The following is a 15,487-nucleotide window of genomic DNA, read 5'->3' on the forward strand; positions in this document are numbered from 1 at the left end:
TTATTCGTCCGATTTCACGGTCTTAATATCGATTCAACACATCATAGGGCATTTATATCATGCTACCAATAGTTCAAAAGAAGAGACCGGTCTGTTCCACGATTTTTGCCTGCTAGTCGTAGTCGATCATCTCATTCTTATTAGGTTGTCGTGAACACTCGTGATCATTCATCAACACCCAATGCATGCCCAATAATGCCGGCTGCCCGCAAATCTGCCTCAACAATCTATAGCGGTTATAACCCAGCGATACTTCATCCCGTATTTTTTGGCAGAAATCTTGTGCCGGTAGGTAGCACTAGTTCTGGCCTATCCTCTGATTCGCGGATATCTCATCCAGCATCTTGGGGCTATCAGTCCAGTTGCTTAGAGTCATCATCGGGAGTATGTGGCAAAGGGCAGTGCAAAAGATGCAGTTCTAGGCTTTAAGCCATTTGTTTCAGCTTGAATCATAAATGTTTGTAATATATGACTGTAAACGCGTAATGGGATCGGATAACTTTTTTTTAACTTGAACCAAACCCCGGTTCTTAAACATTACGAACAAAACGCCGAGATCTGATGGTCCCGCCATGCATGTTATCTGGCAAGACCAGATGGCAAGGAGACAAGGCTCAGCGCACCGCTAGTCGCCCCGAAGAACGAATAGTTGTGCTCGCATATGTATAGATTGTCTAACGAGGATCTATTCGAGAATCTATAGAAAAAAGCGTCCATTTGGACTAGAGCGTAGGGAAATCCTCCGGGAACAAACAAAAACCCAGTGGGAAAACAATAATCCCGGAGGTAAACCTAACACCGTTCCTAGTGAGCCTGCAAAGGCTCCCCTCGTGACATCTGTCGACAAGGCGTCGCTGGGACCGTTAGTGGACCAAGTGGCTTGGTTCTCGCTAACTTGGATTACTCCGGTTCCACACTGCCCTCATGACACATGTCGACAAAGGCGTCACTGGCACCGGTAGTGGCCAAGTGGCCTGGCTCTCGCGGTCTGGCGCTCCCGGATCCAATGCTTGCAGCAGACGCCGACAGGGAACGGCAACAACAGCAGCAGCAGCAGCAGTAGTAGTAGCAGCAGCAGCGGGGACCGGCGATGGTATTACAATCAGATGAAAGGCACAGACAAGAGAAGGGGGAGGAGATGATGAGTGTATGTTTGTTTGTTCGTGTAATAGTCGATTGAGCACATGCTGCTTCCATGCCCACATCTGTGCACAATATGGCTTTCCTTCGGCTCTGCTTTGTCTCTCTGGAAGTTGCAAGAATCCAGAAATGAAAACAGGGGTTTGATGAATGGTGCTACGGCGCTAACCAGTCGCTCCTGGGTTAGTATATTGAACCACGACTACTGTACTCGGACCTAACAGGCGGCGGTGAGCCGATCGTAAGTGCATGATTTACTTAGGCCAACGAGGCTGGTAGCGGAACCTAGAAAAGAAAACTGGCTGATGTCGAACAGTGGCTGATCCTTTGACAGGCACACAGTGTTTGACGAAATGAAATTGCATTACAATGGGACCTAATATCTTGACTGTATAGCACTGAGTGATCTCGCAGCTATTTTATCAAACTTATCTGCTGGTAAATTAAATTAAATTCTCGACAAAGTAGGTGCCGTGCTTTCCTGGCAAGTGACTTCAATTAACGGAATGACGTAGTTGCCATGCAATCAGAATTCTTAAGCGACAGATTAGATGAAGAATGCGTGAACTGATCAGGAAGCGGTTTGCTGGTGCAAATTCGAGCACGGTATATCTCGGATTATATTGGAGTCAAAACAATATAGGGATAGTTGTGCCCTATGTGAAACTGTCTGACCCGTTTATGCTCACACAATTTGCCAGGGGGCAAATCCGTTTAGTACGATTTTGTGTAGTAGAATCATTCGAGATCGCCAAAATCGGTAGGTAAATTGCTGCTCTATTGATATATCACAACATCGACTCTATTACCAAGTATCCTTTGACTGGACTGGAATATGCCGGCTTACATTAAAGGAGGAGTTTGGACTAACGTCGAAGGTGGGTTTTATGCTTGCGTCTGCTCAAGATGATCTGAAGTGATTCAGTGAACCTAGTACTAACTGCTTTCCTAGACGAGATTCTACGTGCTGCGTAAGCCTAATAGACAATAGTTAATGTGCTTGATATTATATGCTAATTCGACTTCTAGTATCGCAAAATACGGTTTAAACCAATGGGCTCGCGTGTCATCATTGCTCGCCCGTAAGACCGCAAAGCAAGTGAAGGCACGGTGGACTGAATGGCTTGATCCGGCAATTAAGAAAATTGAATGGTCGAGAGAAGAAGATGAGAAACTTTTACATTTGGCCAAATTGATGCCAACACAATGGCGTACTATTGCTCCAATTGTTGGCCGGACAGCCACACAGTGTCTCGAGCGATATCAGAAGCTACTGGACGATGCAGAGGCAATGGAAAGCGGCGAGTTTGGACTATCTGGACCTGGAAGCGAAGCTCAAGCCCCAGATCAGATCCGGAAGCTGAGACCGGGAGAGATCGATCCCGATCCAGAGTCGAAGTAGGTTCATGCAGTTTTGCTGAGGCCCGGTGCTAACTGAAATTTATGTAGGCCTGCGCGGCCCGACGCTATTGATATGGACGAAGATGAGAAAGAAATGTTATCAGAGGCTAGGGCTAGATTGGCAAATACTCAAGGTAAAAAGGCGAAGCGGAAAGACAGAGAGCGTCTGTTAGAGGAAAGTCGACGACTTGCCGTCTTACAAAAGCGTCGAGAATTGAAACAAGCGGGTATCAAGTAAGCTGAATTCATCTATGTATTGATTTCATAATGCTAACTTTTCGGTTTCAGTGTGAAATTGGTCAAGAAGAACCGTAACGAGATGGACTACAATGCCGACATTCCATTCGAGCATCAGCCCAATCCGGGCTTCTATGATACTACTGAGGAGCTTACGCAGAACTATCAAGAGAAGCAAGCGTTTGATACTCGAACTCGGCAATATGGCGCTAGACGGAAAGATTCCGAAGATCCTAATGCTTCTCACAAGAAACGGCCCAAAGATGAGTCGAAGGAAGCGGAGGCGGCAGAGCGGCAGGCGATTATCAGGGCTGAGAGATTGCAGAAGTTGCAAGAAGCCGAGCAGATTGCGAAACGCCGAAAACTCTCACTCCCGGCACCTCAGGCTAGCGAACAGGATTTCATAAATGCAAGGTTTCAAAGTCCGTCAGAGCCTAAGACCGAGCCAGAACCGGAGTTTAATATGCAAAGCTTACTAAAGTCTGGATTTAAAGGTCTGCCTAAGCCCAAAAACGACTTTGATTTAGTTGCCCCAGAGGAAGAACAGGAAGTTTCTCTAGAAACGCAGCTCCAGGAAGCAGAATTGGAAGAGGACGCTGGCGAGCGTGAACGCAAGATAAAAGAACTCAGGAAGGAGGAGGAACAAAGAGCACTACTCAGACGGTCGGCTGTATTGAGACGCGAACTGCCGCGATCGACAGTTGTGGATAGAAACAAACTCATTAGCGATTCTGAAATTAGCGATCCAGATCCAGTTATTGCTGCTATTGCCCGAGAATATCGAGACTTAATTGTTTCGGACGTGATAAAGTATCCAGTGCCTAATGGCCGTGTGCTGAATGCTAAAGGGGTGGCAACGGTGGTTCCTGACTTGGATGACGCGCTGAGAATGAAGGCGGTAAAGTTGATTGAAGACGAGGTGGTAGCTCTCGGCGGACTAGAGGAATTTTCCAAGGGCATGCTGGATTCGTTTGAACGAAAGCCATTTAAGTTGGCGGGGCTTGTTTGATTACTTTTATATTATGAGTTCTATAAGATATTTGTAGATACGTAGTATAAATTATGTGCCGACCACTCATCACTGTATTGTATTGTAAGGTTGGTTGGGCGGTATTTAAGTTCAAGCTGTTCAAAGCCCCAACCTCTGGCTCCAGCCGCACGTTGTAATAGCTTGTCTAGGTTGTCTTTTGCATCTGTTCACTGTCGGAATTATCTTCGCTGATCATTATTACACCACCTGTTATCAAGATACAACCTATCAGTAGGGCGACAAGTTTTACGAAGTCGCATCGTACTTGGAAACAGCATTATTCTAACCTGTATGTTGCTGCAGGATCGTACACGATCTTAGTGTATCTGGGCATATTCGTCAATACCATCGCCGATTGTCGATCATGAGCAGTAAAGGTTACCATACTAGCAATTCGGAAGATTCTCTGGATACAGAAGAAGTGTTAGAAACAGTTGGGGCTGCATTATTTGCAGCGGCTCAGAAGGCCAACAGCCAGGAGAAGAAAATTTCAGTTTTACTTGGAGGATATATGAATCGTCAGAAGACACTATCCGCAAAATTTTCCGAAGCGAACAGTGCCTACATACAGAGCTCTATACAGAAGCATATATTCGAGGGAAACGGAGTCAACCATGGTAGACAATAGGAGTACGAAAATGCATAAGCGTGTTAAGCTACTGTGAAGGATAATGCGCACCATTCTCCATTTTTATCAAGGGCGACCACAAGGCTGTTGGATTTGAAAAGAAAAATTATTGGAATACATGGCGTGTACGATAATGTAAGAAAATTGGATATTCGCAGATGGATAAATGTTGTTGATTGCCATTCCATGGATGAAAGCACTTGAAAACCTTCAGCCAAGTCGCGGCACAAGATGCAAGTAATTGTGAACCATTATATAGACACGGAACTTTAACTTTCCAAATTAGGGCCGTTCATATATGATATTGTGTAGAATCACTTCGTAAAACACATACATTTACAGAGCGTAGCCAGTATAACAAACTATAAATTACGACACATTTAACCCGACGTAATAAGATTCGAAACACTATGCACTAGATTCAGCCAGTTTGAGCGTGACTCCCTTTTTGATAGTGGCCCAGCCGATCAATCTAAATTGCAATTAGCCAAGTCCAAGCGAGAAAAACAAACTTATACATACCGCCAATGCTTCTCAATTCTTCGAGACAAAGCAATTTTCTCTCCAATCTCCGTACATGCAGGAGATGTCAGCTGAAGCTTGGCCAAATCCTAAAATATTCGTCAGTCCTCACGCAGTTATCAGCGAATGTCACAGTAACTTACAGCCTTGACACCAACAACACGAGCACCCGTCGCAGTTGATCCAATGTTCACCATCAGAATCTCGTTCTTAGTCAATTTCTGAACACGAGCTTGCTTCTTCTCATCCGTCTTGACACCTAAAAGCCTTCGCAACAGGAAGTAGTTGATCTCAATTTCGGTGTAAATTTCCGGAAGCCTGCCCTTAGATCCAAGCACATGTCCGACCAGACGATCAGCTCGGCAAAGCGTAGGGTCGATCTTCGTTCCGACACCAATGAGTCCACCCGGGACTGCAAATTTCAGATCGTTATGTTCAGCATATAGGGAAATGATGCGACTGAAAATAGGTCTGCACTGGATCTTGCCCTCGTTATCCTTGGTCACGATACCGGGTCTGATTTCAATCTCATCTCCTAACCGCAGGACACCAGTCAAGATACTGCCACCGGCGACTCCACCCTTCAAATCATCGATCTCCGAACCAGGTTTGTTGACGTCAAAAGATCGAATAACAATGAGCTTTGGAGTGGCCAAGAAGTCTCTAGGTGGCACTGGAATAGACTTGACTAGATATTCATTGACTGCGTCAATGTTGTATTTTAGCTGGGCGGAAATAGGAATGATAGGTGCCTTGTCCGCTGCAGTTCCCTTCACAAACTTCAAAATGCTCTGATAATGTTCCAACGCATTCGATTCTCGCATAAGATCAACTTTATTCTGGAGAATAATGATGTGATTGAGTTTCATAATTTCGATGGCAGCCAGGTGCTCACTTGTCTGAGGCTGAGGGCAAGATTCATTTCCTGCGATCAGAAGTAGTGCAGCGTCCATAACGGCGGCTCCTGATAACATAGTAGACATAAGAATATCGTGACCGGGGCAATCAACAAAACTATCGATGTCAGAATTTATTCCCCATGGTATACTCAAAAGAAATTTTGTATACCTAACATGTCGCAGCAGTTGATACCGACCATTGCATCCTATTCTTTCACACAGAGGTGACACCTCCTTCTCAGATCTAAATGATCGGTAGCAATCCGGTCTCGGGCAAGTCGGAGAATCGCATTTATAAATCTTAGCGTTCGCATAGCCGAGTTTAATAGTAATGTTTCGCTCAAGCTGCACATTTGTCAGTTAGCTACTAGATGACACCGACATTGCGAAGGTCACCACGCACTTCATTTTTAAATCGAACAGTCTGGACTCCGGAAAGGGCTTTAACAACGGTACTCTATCGCTACGTTAGTATATGATGACGATGCTACTGACACAGAACTAAGTCCAGCATTACCTTTCCGTGCGCCACATGACCAATTGTACCAATGTTGATCGTCGCCTGCCTGCAGGAGCTATGTCAGCATCTTGTTATTGTCACCCAAAACCGCACTTCACGCACCTTGCTATGATCTCTATGCTCAGAGGATTCAGTTTGGAGAAATCTGGATTATCAGGCTGCGGTGGAAGGCCGACTGGCTTGTCTTCCTTGATTTCGTCATCAGAAACCGAGTCCGCTTCAATCTCAGGTTCTGCGAATGTAACAGATTTGGGCTTCGCAATGGCTGGCACCTCATCACCAGAAATGGGAGGCGTAGTAACTCCGTTCTCAGAAGCCATAGTGCAGAAAGTCCAGTTCAGTATATAGCGTCTAAACAAGCATTAGCATCCGAGAGACGGAAGATCAATACGAAGATCAGGTTACGATCAGGTTGACTCATTCAATCATCCTAAACGACAGACTTTTTCGTATCCTTTTGTTATAGTGGGTATATACCTAGTCTATCTATTGTTACCTGTATTACCTCGCAGTTGCGGTATACACGACCTATTCAATATGGTCACGGATTTAGGACTCATCGCCTAATAGTTCCTCGCGACGAAGAAATTTTCTGGCTTTTAATTCGGTCATATATACGCCATAGTTAAGGTTATAATTGTCAATTACCTCCGCATTTGACACTACGCCATCAGGCAGGCCATCATCGCGACTTAGTGCGGCCGCAGCACCGAACCCCCCCTGCATTGAGTAGTCCAGAATAAGCAGTACCTTATCACCGCCCGCGTGTTCTCGCCCGTTCAACATCCGTCCTCTATCTCACGCCACTTCGATACATTTATTACGGAGTGAAGATTTAAGGAATTGGTGACAAGCGTCTTATAGAGATGACGAATGTAAATGCTCGTTACGATTATGAGACTTTTTATCAACAACAGCAGCAGCAACAGCAACAGCAACAGCAACAGCAACAGCAACAGCAACAGCAACAGCAACAGCAACAGCAACAGCAGCAGCAGCAGCCGCCGCCACTGTCTATGTATACGTCTCAAAGAGGCTCAAGCAGCAGCAGACACCACCGACACCATGCCAATGGAAATGCAGGCTCGACCAAGAATGGATCGGCTAGACCTGGTGCACGGTCACAGACACTCCTAATCAATTCTAAGATCAGGCATATCAAAAAGAAAGACGGCGAGCCGTTGTGGCGCAACGATATTCAATACGATTTTTTGAAAGCGTTATTTTACGACGAGACCCGAGTATTTACTAACAGCTACGATGGATCGCCGAACCATACATATTCGGAGATTTATATTGACGCGATGGCGCGTTCGTCGAAGTCGTCGCGAGTACTGCGAGAGAAACTCCTCGGCGATCGCCAGGCCGGCTTGAATATTGCAATGGTATGCCTCTTGGTCAATATTGGCCGGATGAATACTACACTAAATTGTATGTATTACTACAGTTTCGAATTGTTGGATCGAATCTCACCATCGCCCTGATAGTCTTCCCGGAGATGCGCGCACAATTACGAACGTACCACCCAATTCCATCACTCCAGACGTATTCTGATCCGACTGCATACAAGCAATTGCAGGATGCTCCCCGTCTGAAAAGTATTCTAAAGGGAGCGTGCGAAGATCGACCCGAGCCCAGTACGCTTGATCAACTGCTGCTACAACCTCGGCTGCCACGTACGAATCCGATCAACTTGGTGTTTATATTAGCTACCTACGCGCGACGTGTAACAGATTTGTTTTTTGTTGAACCGTTCGAGTTTTATGATTTCATCATGAACACATCAGTCTCAAGTGAGTCTAGGGCCAAAGCGTTCCTGTGGTTGATGTGGGTATACTTGGAGTCTGATTTAAGTCCTGAACAATTACGTGCCAATCCATTTGGATACGGCCAAGAAGGGGGTATGAAAATACCATCCTTTATGACGTTATCACCGGAAGATCTGGAAAAAGAGAATGTCGACACGGATCCCGAGAAAGAGTTTGCCGAACGAATGATCCAAGAGCGGAAACGTATGTACTGATTTTTAACCTTGTATAGCGACATCTATTCCTGACGACTTGTAGGCCACCTTGAGAACGCTTCTACTTCAGATGCCGCCGGCAAGCCTAAAGAAGAGGGTCCTTCGCATCAGAAAAAGCAGCGCAAGATAAAGAAAGGTTTAAAATATGAAGACGAGGTCGCTACTGGCAAAAAGTCACCTGGACATGACCGGAGTGAGTGCTTAGGCGAAAATGTGGATGCGTCCGATTCTGATGTGTCTCAACGGACCGTTAGTGCGTCATCACCTCTACCGAATATGAAGACGGCCATGAAGCCTCCAAAAAAACAGAGTAAATCAGAATCCGCGGCTACTGAGCTTGCCAATCGGAGAGAGGAGAAATGCTCGATTGAAGTTGAACATCTCGTCAGAGTCTCTGATCGACGACGCAAGCGTGCGAGATATCAGGAAGGTGCAATAAAACGAACTTGGAAAAAGATTCGTACTCGTGACCCCTTTGAGCAATCGGAAGACGAGCAGATATTGGTCAGCTTTGAAATGATGGCCTCCGCAGCATCCTCACATAAGCGTAAGAACATTGATCTCAACACTCTCAATAGTCACATTATGAGCAGCCTTTCAGGTGTCCGAGATTCGAACTTAGGGAATGATTTTGGCGAGGAGAGTCGATCATCAGCTACTGCCTTTAGACGAGCTAATCGCTGGATTGCACGATGGTACCACATGAAGGAACTCGAGCCGCAAGGGTCTCGGTTGTCCAAGGAGAAACTAGTACAACCATCACTGGCACTAACTTGCGAGCCAGAGCCTGCAACATTCGATAACTCTCCTGAACCGATGCACGATGCAAATGTGCCGCACATGGTTGCGATCCCTTAACGATGTTTGGTAATGTTGAAGAACTTGATACGAAGTACTTGCAATCTTGTTGCCTTTCTAATAGCGTAGTATTCTCGCATTTTATTGTTTTGGGATCCGGATAATTTCAGTGAATGTATAATAGTTTACCGCTTGAGAGGCGTGACACATTAAACAGCGAAGTTTCCATTTATCTTTGAGATAACAGTCGTAATCCTACCCAGGTACTGTATTGAATGCCGGCATCGTACATTACACATTTATATTCTTACAAGAAACCTTCCGATAAACGCCGTTTCAGCCGCGGTACTATCATACACAAGCCATCTGCAAAGCGCGTCTCAGGTCTATTCCAAAACTTCCTAGTAGTCCAATCATGATTAATGGAATACACAGAAGTTAAACGCATAATTAAACACGTACCAGCTGCCACGTTAGAGAGTTATCTGAGCCTCTTAAGCAACGGATTTCGTAATCCAGACGATATAGAGCAGAATTCGCTGCTCCGATATAATCATCAATCTGTTCCTCAGTGACATCACGCGCTGTGATTTCGGGAGTAACTTCCTCATTTTGTGCAATTTGATCTAAGATCATATGTTAACGCGTGTTCGATTCTCAATAGCGTATAGCTTACTGGACACTGTTAATATACTAGCGAGCGCCGTTTGCAATTCCTGAGATGTGAACCTCCTATTCACAATGAACGCCTGAATAAGAGCTCTGTGTACATCTGTGAAGTCCCTCGCTTGTGCTGACATAGTAAGCTGCAAACAATATACAAGACGAGGCTGAGGCGGAGTCTAGATAAGGCCAGGGCCAACCAGCTGAATATTTAGACAATGATTATTCCCACGCGAAGCGGTTACACAATTAATGGGACGTTGACATACCCGTACCCTTGCCTGAGCACATTGTGCTTTGCGTATTTGGCTAACATAATCTGGCTTACCAACCCACCGTCCACGTATAGGAACTGAATATAAAAGTCTTTCGACACGAAATCTATTCCTTGTGCGCAGACATATACCCTCATCTTTCTGTAACAAACGGATATCAGCATGAATATTTTTTTCCTTGCCAGAAGTCGTCTGGCCACATCAGCAAGTCGAGCAGTGCTGGTTACTAAAACTGGCGAGAGATTGCGACATTTGAGCGGCCTATCAAATGCAACAATAACGACCGGCAGGCGCGGAGTCTGGAGTCATAAATGTGCATTCGGTGCATACAGGCAGACAAATTTCACCAGATCAATATCATTAGATTCTGAAAAGACGATAGAGAGTAGCAAATTCGTTCCGAACGCTGACCGCGCGGTAGAGGAGAATTCTCCTAAAGTGCCAACGGTTCGTAATCCAAAGCAAGATGAAGAAGGGAATTACATGCTGGTGTACATTACTCCAAGGGCTGCAGCAGTAGGTTATGTTTGATTGCTAACTTAATATGCGTCTAACCGTCTCTTCAGCGAATAAATGCTATTAAACAGTCGGACAACAATCCGAACTTATTCCTTCGCGTGACAGTCGAAAGTGGCGGTTGCCATGGATTTCAGTATCTCATGGGTTTGAAAGAGACTCTTGATCCCAACGAGGACACGTAAGTGATTGGTTGCTCGTATAAATTTTAAAATTGCCAACATTGTTGTGCAGTATCTTCGATCTTAACGGCGCGAAAGTGGTTATGGACGAGATGTCACTTAGCATTCTTAAGGATTCAACAATCGACTATACAACTGAACTTATCGGAAGCCAGTTTAAGATCATTAATAATCCAAGGGCTAGTTCCAGTTGCGGGTATGTGTCTTCCAGTTGATCTCGTTGTTGCAGTTCTCACTAACATTCAAATAGATGCGGCACAAGTTTTGATATTGATCTTAGTAAATAAGAGTTTGGATATTTTCGCATGATTGATTGGGATTATAGGATATCTATATCATGGCGTTGGTGATATTATTGATTACACGGGGTATTTGCATATACTGTTCTTCGTCGCAGAAGACACTACTTGAAACAATTAGATTACCAGAAGATTTTTCACTCAATAGCTACTTATTGGGGCGGGGGGGCCCTGTATGTGTTGTTGTTGGAATGAGTCCGTAAAGCTCTTCACAGGAGTAGCACTCTCTCAATAATTCATCATTCTATAATCCAAGTATAGTACAGTATTGTAGATTGCACGATTTAGTGCTTTACATAGTTTACACGTCCGTATTATGGGATTTCTAGGACGTGTCCAGCCGCACCGACCCTGTTCGTTAAAATTGGCCCGAGCTGTTAGGCGCCATAATGTTTATGCATGTATAAGGCACAATAAACATCCCCTGTGCTTATGTATATACCCTGCAATAACTCGGATGCAGCATTGATCGTATACTCACAACAAGAGGAACACTCGCCAAAATGCGGTACAACATAGCGTAAGTGTCCCGACAAGTACTCGTAGGAAGTCGCTTACAGTCCTTAATCAGTATGGTCTCGGATTTCTTTTACCCTCAACCTGGAGGTATCGAGTCACATATTTATCAGCTTTCCTCAGTAAGTATTATTTAACCGGAATAAAGTATTCGCAGCCTAGTTAACAATTGCTACAGAAACTCATCTCATTGGGACACTCTGTTATCATTATTACGCACGCGCATGGTTCTCGAGTGGGTGTGCGATATCTAACACACGGACTTAAGGTCTACTATGTGCCATTTTATGTTCTATATAGGGAGTCAACTTTTCCGTCTGTCTTCTCTTTCTTTCCTATTTTACGGAATATATTGATCCGAGAAGAGATCGAAATTGTTCACGGACATGGGAGTCTCAGCAGTCTGTGCCTTGAGGCAATTCTACATAGCCGGACCATGGGTTTACGGACTGTCTTCACTGACCACTCGCTGTTTGGATTTGCAGACCCAGGCAGTATTTTGGGCAACAAACTGCTGAAATTTACGTTAAGCGACATTGGACACGTTATTTGCGTCTCGCACACATGGTATGCTATCTATGGAACTCAATAACTTAGATATCATGTGTTAAATTTGACTGTATAGCAAGGAAAATACTGTTCTGCGGGCGTCTTTAGATCCAGTTACCGTCAGCGTCATACCGAACGCTGTCGTGGCTTCCAATTTTCGACCGGACCCTTCCAAAACATCTTCTGAATACAGTATGTGTGTCATTGCGATTGTGTTAATTGAACCTAACGCCAACAATTTTAGTAACAATCATCGTCATTTCAAGGTTATATCCTAATAAAGGCGCAGATTTGTTAACAGCTGTTATTCCGAATATTTGCAAAATTCATCCGACAGTGAGATTCATCATCGCCGGGAGCGGACCGCGGGAGATCGATCTTGAGCAAATGAGAGAGAAGTTCCAACTTCAAGAACGAGTAGAACTTGTCGGTAGTATTCGACATGAAGATGTGCGCGATGTAATGGTGAAAGGGCATATTTACTTGCATCCTACGCTGACTGAGGCATTCGGAACGGTATTGGTGGAGGCTGCGTCATGTGGCTTACTTGTTGTTACGACAAAAGTTGGCGGTATACCCGAAGTACTTCCCTCCCACATGACCATTTTTTCTTCGCCTTCGGAGGATTCTCTGACTCAATCCACGCTGGAAGCAATTAAATTGATCGAATCCAAGGCGGTCGATACATCGAAGTTTCATGAGCAAGTCAAAGGCATGTACGGTTGGCATGATGTGGCTCGCAGAACTGAAAATGTTTACGATATCGTCGCAAAGAGCGACAATGAGCCGGTGATCGATCGACTAAAGCGATACTACGGCTGCGGAATATGGGCTGGAAAGCTTTTCGTCATGTGCGTTGTCATCGACTTTCTACTTCTGAGATTTTTGGAATGGTTATATCCTGAGTCTGGCATCGACAGAGTAAGAAAATGGCCAAGGCGACCTATTGACAAATCTCTACTTGCTGGGGAGACCAGCGAGTCGGCGAAGATCGAGTCCGAAGATGAGGACAGTGGTCTTGGTGGGACTACGGCTATAGCATGAGGTAGTTTAGGTCCGATATATGAGTGTTTCTACGTTTAGGCATTGATGGACATAGCAGGAGTACGGAATTTAGTTTGGATACAAAATACTATATGTAATAAGTACTATTTTGCGTTTTAGCGGATAATCAATGACAATTTTTGCTTGTCTTGGATTAGTACATCTAAATTACTTATAATATCATACGGACGCCATTGGAAATGCACAACTTGCATGGGTGAATATGCACATGTGGTGTCTTCAGCTACCGCACGTTCGGTCTGTATAAGCACTCAAAACTTCTTAATCCTGCAGCGTTAACACAGCAACGCTCTCAACATGATGAGTCTACAAGCAACGCGTTAGTATTGCACCTAATCAAGTCTTATGAGACTTCTGTAGATTACCTGAGGGAAGAAATCAAAGCCACGTATACTATTTACATGATACTTTAAGCCACGAGGATCGTTCAAAATATAGCCAAGGTCTCTGGCTTGCGTATGGACATTGCAAGAAACGTACACAATCCGGCGGGGAAGATAATCAAGAAGTTGATTTAAAAAGTTATTATCACAACCCTTTCGCGGTGGATCCAAGATCATGGAAGTCTCATTTGATGGAGTTCGAATTTGCTATATATGCTATTAGCACTACATTATGTCAACCGACAAACTCATAAGCCTACCCTGAAAATTACTGCTGCATCTCCGAGCACAAACTCAGCATTGGCAATATTATTGTCCAGCGCATTGGATGTGGCACATGCGACACTCTTTGGGGAAATTTCAACTCCAATGACTTCCTCCACGCTTTCGTTGCAAGTTATACTGAATAGACCAGATCCACAGTAGGCGTCAACTAAATACTTGGGCGCAGGTAATGGCTTGTATTCGTCATTAGACAAACGCAGCTTGAGCTGAGAGTTGACATATTCGGTGACTCTAGGAAGGACAGAGCTATTACACTGGAAAAAGTCTCCTACGTAATCAGTGAGTATGCTTGCAATAGTTTCATTACTATGTTACTCACCTGCTGGATACTTAAACCGGTATCTATTGACATATTCTGTAACGGTATCCTTGGAATTGACACAAACTGATTTTTTAGTTTCATTAGTAGTCTCGTCTATCTCCAGACTTTCACGGAGGAGGAGAGTTGCGCCACGTTTGTAGGAATATATGTCATCTCTGACCCTCATCCTCTCCTTCTTGTACGCTTCATTTATAGCAGGTGTGCCAATAGGACACTCTTCAATGTCGATAACAACAGATCTACCCTTTTCTGTAAATCCAATCGGTGTGACTGTCGGTACGTGACCATTCCGAGGAACATCGAAGTGTGGTGTCAGCTTCGTTCTGTAGCCATACTCTAATGGGGAACCAATTGTGTCGCCAATTTCTGGAATTACGCCATCTGAGACTTTGCAGAAATTTTTGTAGGCCCGCACAATGACCTCCCGTTTGTGTCTTAACTGCTCTTCGTACGGCAACATTTGCAATTGACAGCCCGCACATTTTGTGAAGTACTTGCATCTGACGAGGGAGTCGTCACGAGCGTGTCCGCCAGATAAAACTGTGTCCAAATCCGCCAAGGAGTAATGCCTAAATACTGTCAGTTTTACGACTTAGTCGGTGATCAGGAGCAATCCATACTCAAGGCACTTATAGATCTTGACTTTCACTAGATCGCCAGGGACGCTATATGGGACCACAACAATCTCAATTGTGCCGTCTTCGCGTTTGTCGACGCCAATGCCGTCTCCCGTGGAGCTTAGGTTCGCGATATAAAGTTCGGTGTACCGAAACTCCGTAGGTGGCTGTTGTTCAAGAATGAACGACTTTCCATCATCGCTTGTCTTCACATCTACATGCAAGCCCAATGATTCCCGCAGTTCCATAACATCGTATAGAAGATACCCGTCCGGGGATGTCTTCTCCACAACGATGGGCTTTGGCTTTCGATTATGTCTTCTCTTCACTCTCTTTGCATTGTGTCCATTTTCAACATTTTTGTTTTTGGCCTGACAGTCGATTGGGCTATTTTTCAGTTCGACATTCGAACGCTTCGAAATAGTTGTTGGAGCCGGCACTTCTGCAGTAGATTCTGCAAACTTAGGTTGAGACTCCAGGTCCGCCATCGTTTTGAGTCGGGATTTTATTCGTAGAAGCGGCTTTTGAATGCTGTGGGACGCAGCAAATCCTCTGTATATGTGGCGATTGATATTGTGTTTACCAACTTTCGCCCACCGTTTCGGTAGCGAAGTACT

The 15,487-nt window shown here is 44.7% G+C and overlaps 8 protein-coding genes across 8 annotated transcripts; 5 read left to right on the plus strand and 3 right to left on the minus strand.

Annotated features, from left to right (window-relative positions):
* The first annotated feature begins 1,655 nt into the window (after positions 1-1,655).
* Positions 1,656-3,970, plus strand: V1513DRAFT_437664 (pre-mRNA splicing factor component-domain-containing protein). Its single transcript, XM_066896953.1, has 5 exons — positions 1,656-2,018; positions 2,093-2,111; positions 2,170-2,538; positions 2,590-2,775; positions 2,830-3,970. The coding sequence occupies exons 1-5, from the start codon at positions 1,976-1,978 to the stop codon at positions 3,785-3,787; spliced, it is 1,575 nt and encodes a 524-aa protein (XP_066755977.1). The 5' UTR covers positions 1,656-1,975; the 3' UTR covers positions 3,788-3,970.
* Positions 3,971-4,715, plus strand: V1513DRAFT_437666 (uncharacterized protein). The gene has a single exon (XM_066896954.1). The coding sequence runs from the start codon at positions 4,173-4,175 to the stop codon at positions 4,434-4,436; it is 264 nt and encodes an 87-aa protein (XP_066755978.1). The 5' UTR covers positions 3,971-4,172; the 3' UTR covers positions 4,437-4,715.
* V1513DRAFT_437667 (P-loop containing nucleoside triphosphate hydrolase protein) lies at positions 4,412-7,020 on the minus strand. The gene is made up of 8 exons (XM_066896955.1): positions 6,855-7,020; positions 6,480-6,728; positions 6,375-6,423; positions 6,261-6,314; positions 6,027-6,202; positions 5,102-5,972; positions 4,959-5,047; positions 4,412-4,908 (listed from the first exon to the last, which is right to left on the minus strand). The coding sequence occupies exons 2-8, from the start codon at positions 6,695-6,697 to the stop codon at positions 4,845-4,847; spliced, it is 1,521 nt and encodes a 506-aa protein (XP_066755979.1). The 5' UTR covers positions 6,698-6,728; positions 6,855-7,020; the 3' UTR covers positions 4,412-4,844.
* Positions 7,021-7,393: 373 nt separating this feature from the next.
* Positions 7,394-8,400, plus strand: V1513DRAFT_456630 (uncharacterized protein; the record flags this gene model as incomplete). Its single annotated transcript, XM_066899586.1, has 2 exons — positions 7,394-7,808; positions 7,865-8,400. The coding sequence occupies 2 exons, from the start codon at positions 7,394-7,396 to the stop codon at positions 8,398-8,400; spliced, it is 951 nt and encodes a 316-aa protein (XP_066755980.1).
* A 765-nt stretch (positions 8,401-9,165) lies between these two features.
* V1513DRAFT_437680 (uncharacterized protein) lies at positions 9,166-10,067 on the minus strand. The gene is made up of 3 exons (XM_066896956.1): positions 9,875-10,067; positions 9,661-9,824; positions 9,166-9,599 (listed from the first exon to the last, which is right to left on the minus strand). Exons 1-3 carry the CDS (start codon positions 9,996-9,998, stop codon positions 9,585-9,587), a joined length of 303 nt encoding a protein of 100 aa, XP_066755981.1. The 5' UTR covers positions 9,999-10,067; the 3' UTR covers positions 9,166-9,584.
* Positions 10,068-10,619: 552 nt separating this feature from the next.
* On the plus strand, positions 10,620-11,121 carry V1513DRAFT_456631 (uncharacterized protein; the record flags this gene model as incomplete). Its single annotated transcript, XM_066899587.1, has 4 exons — positions 10,620-10,652; positions 10,703-10,833; positions 10,887-11,030; positions 11,085-11,121. 4 exons carry the CDS (start codon positions 10,620-10,622, stop codon positions 11,119-11,121), a joined length of 345 nt encoding a protein of 114 aa, XP_066755982.1.
* A 364-nt stretch (positions 11,122-11,485) lies between these two features.
* On the plus strand, positions 11,486-13,444 carry V1513DRAFT_394668 (uncharacterized protein). Its single transcript, XM_066895343.1, has 5 exons — positions 11,486-11,653; positions 11,705-11,771; positions 11,828-12,216; positions 12,275-12,390; positions 12,443-13,444. The coding sequence occupies exons 1-5, from the start codon at positions 11,637-11,639 to the stop codon at positions 13,240-13,242; spliced, it is 1,389 nt and encodes a 462-aa protein (XP_066755983.1). The 5' UTR covers positions 11,486-11,636; the 3' UTR covers positions 13,243-13,444.
* Positions 13,445-13,524: 80 nt separating this feature from the next.
* V1513DRAFT_373765 (S-adenosyl-L-methionine-dependent methyltransferase) lies at positions 13,525-15,118 on the minus strand (the record flags this gene model as incomplete). Its single annotated transcript, XM_066894825.1, has 5 exons — positions 13,525-13,569; positions 13,629-13,853; positions 13,907-14,199; positions 14,251-14,822; positions 14,874-15,118. The coding sequence occupies 5 exons, from the start codon at positions 15,116-15,118 to the stop codon at positions 13,525-13,527; spliced, it is 1,380 nt and encodes a 459-aa protein (XP_066755984.1).
* Positions 15,119-15,487: the final 369 nt, after the last annotated feature.

The sequence above is a fragment of the Lipomyces chichibuensis genome (genome assembly GCF_038497645.1).
Source record: "Lipomyces chichibuensis strain CBS 12929 unplaced genomic scaffold V1513scaffold_3, whole genome shotgun sequence".
NCBI lineage: Eukaryota > Fungi > Ascomycota > Lipomycetes > Lipomycetales > Lipomycetaceae > Lipomyces > Lipomyces chichibuensis.

Coding starts and splice junctions, on each gene's coding strand:
- V1513DRAFT_437666 (XM_066896954.1), top strand. CDS start 4,173: ATGAGCAGTAAAGGTTACCATACTAGCAATTCGGAAGATTCTCTGGAT.
- V1513DRAFT_394668 (XM_066895343.1), top strand. Junction 11,772..11,827: donor ATATTTATCAGCTTTCCTCA/GTAAGTATTATT, acceptor CAATTGCTACAG/AAACTCATCTCATTGGGACA. Junction 12,217..12,274: donor ATTTGCGTCTCGCACACATG/GTATGCTATCTA, acceptor TTGACTGTATAG/CAAGGAAAATACTGTTCTGC.
- V1513DRAFT_437667 (XM_066896955.1), bottom strand. CDS start 6,697: ATGGCTTCTGAGAACGGAGTTACTACGCCTCCCATTTCTGGTGATGAG. Junction 6,424..6,479: donor AGCATAGAGATCATAGCAAG/GTGCGTGAAGTG, acceptor TAGCTCCTGCAG/GCAGGCGACGATCAACATTG. Junction 4,909..4,958: donor AGAATTGAGAAGCATTGGCG/GTATGTATAAGT, acceptor ATTGCAATTTAG/ATTGATCGGCTGGGCCACTA.
- V1513DRAFT_437664 (XM_066896953.1), top strand. CDS start 1,976: ATGCCGGCTTACATTAAAGGAGGAGTTTGGACTAACGTCGAAG. Junction 2,539..2,589: donor GATCCCGATCCAGAGTCGAA/GTAGGTTCATGC, acceptor AAATTTATGTAG/GCCTGCGCGGCCCGACGCTA. Junction 2,776..2,829: donor TTGAAACAAGCGGGTATCAA/GTAAGCTGAATT, acceptor TTTCGGTTTCAG/TGTGAAATTGGTCAAGAAGA.
- V1513DRAFT_437680 (XM_066896956.1), bottom strand. CDS start 9,998: ATGTCAGCACAAGCGAGGGACTTCACAGATGTACACAGAGCTCTTATT. Junction 9,825..9,874: donor TAGTATATTAACAGTGTCCA/GTAAGCTATACG, acceptor ATATGATCTTAG/ATCAAATTGCACAAAATGAG.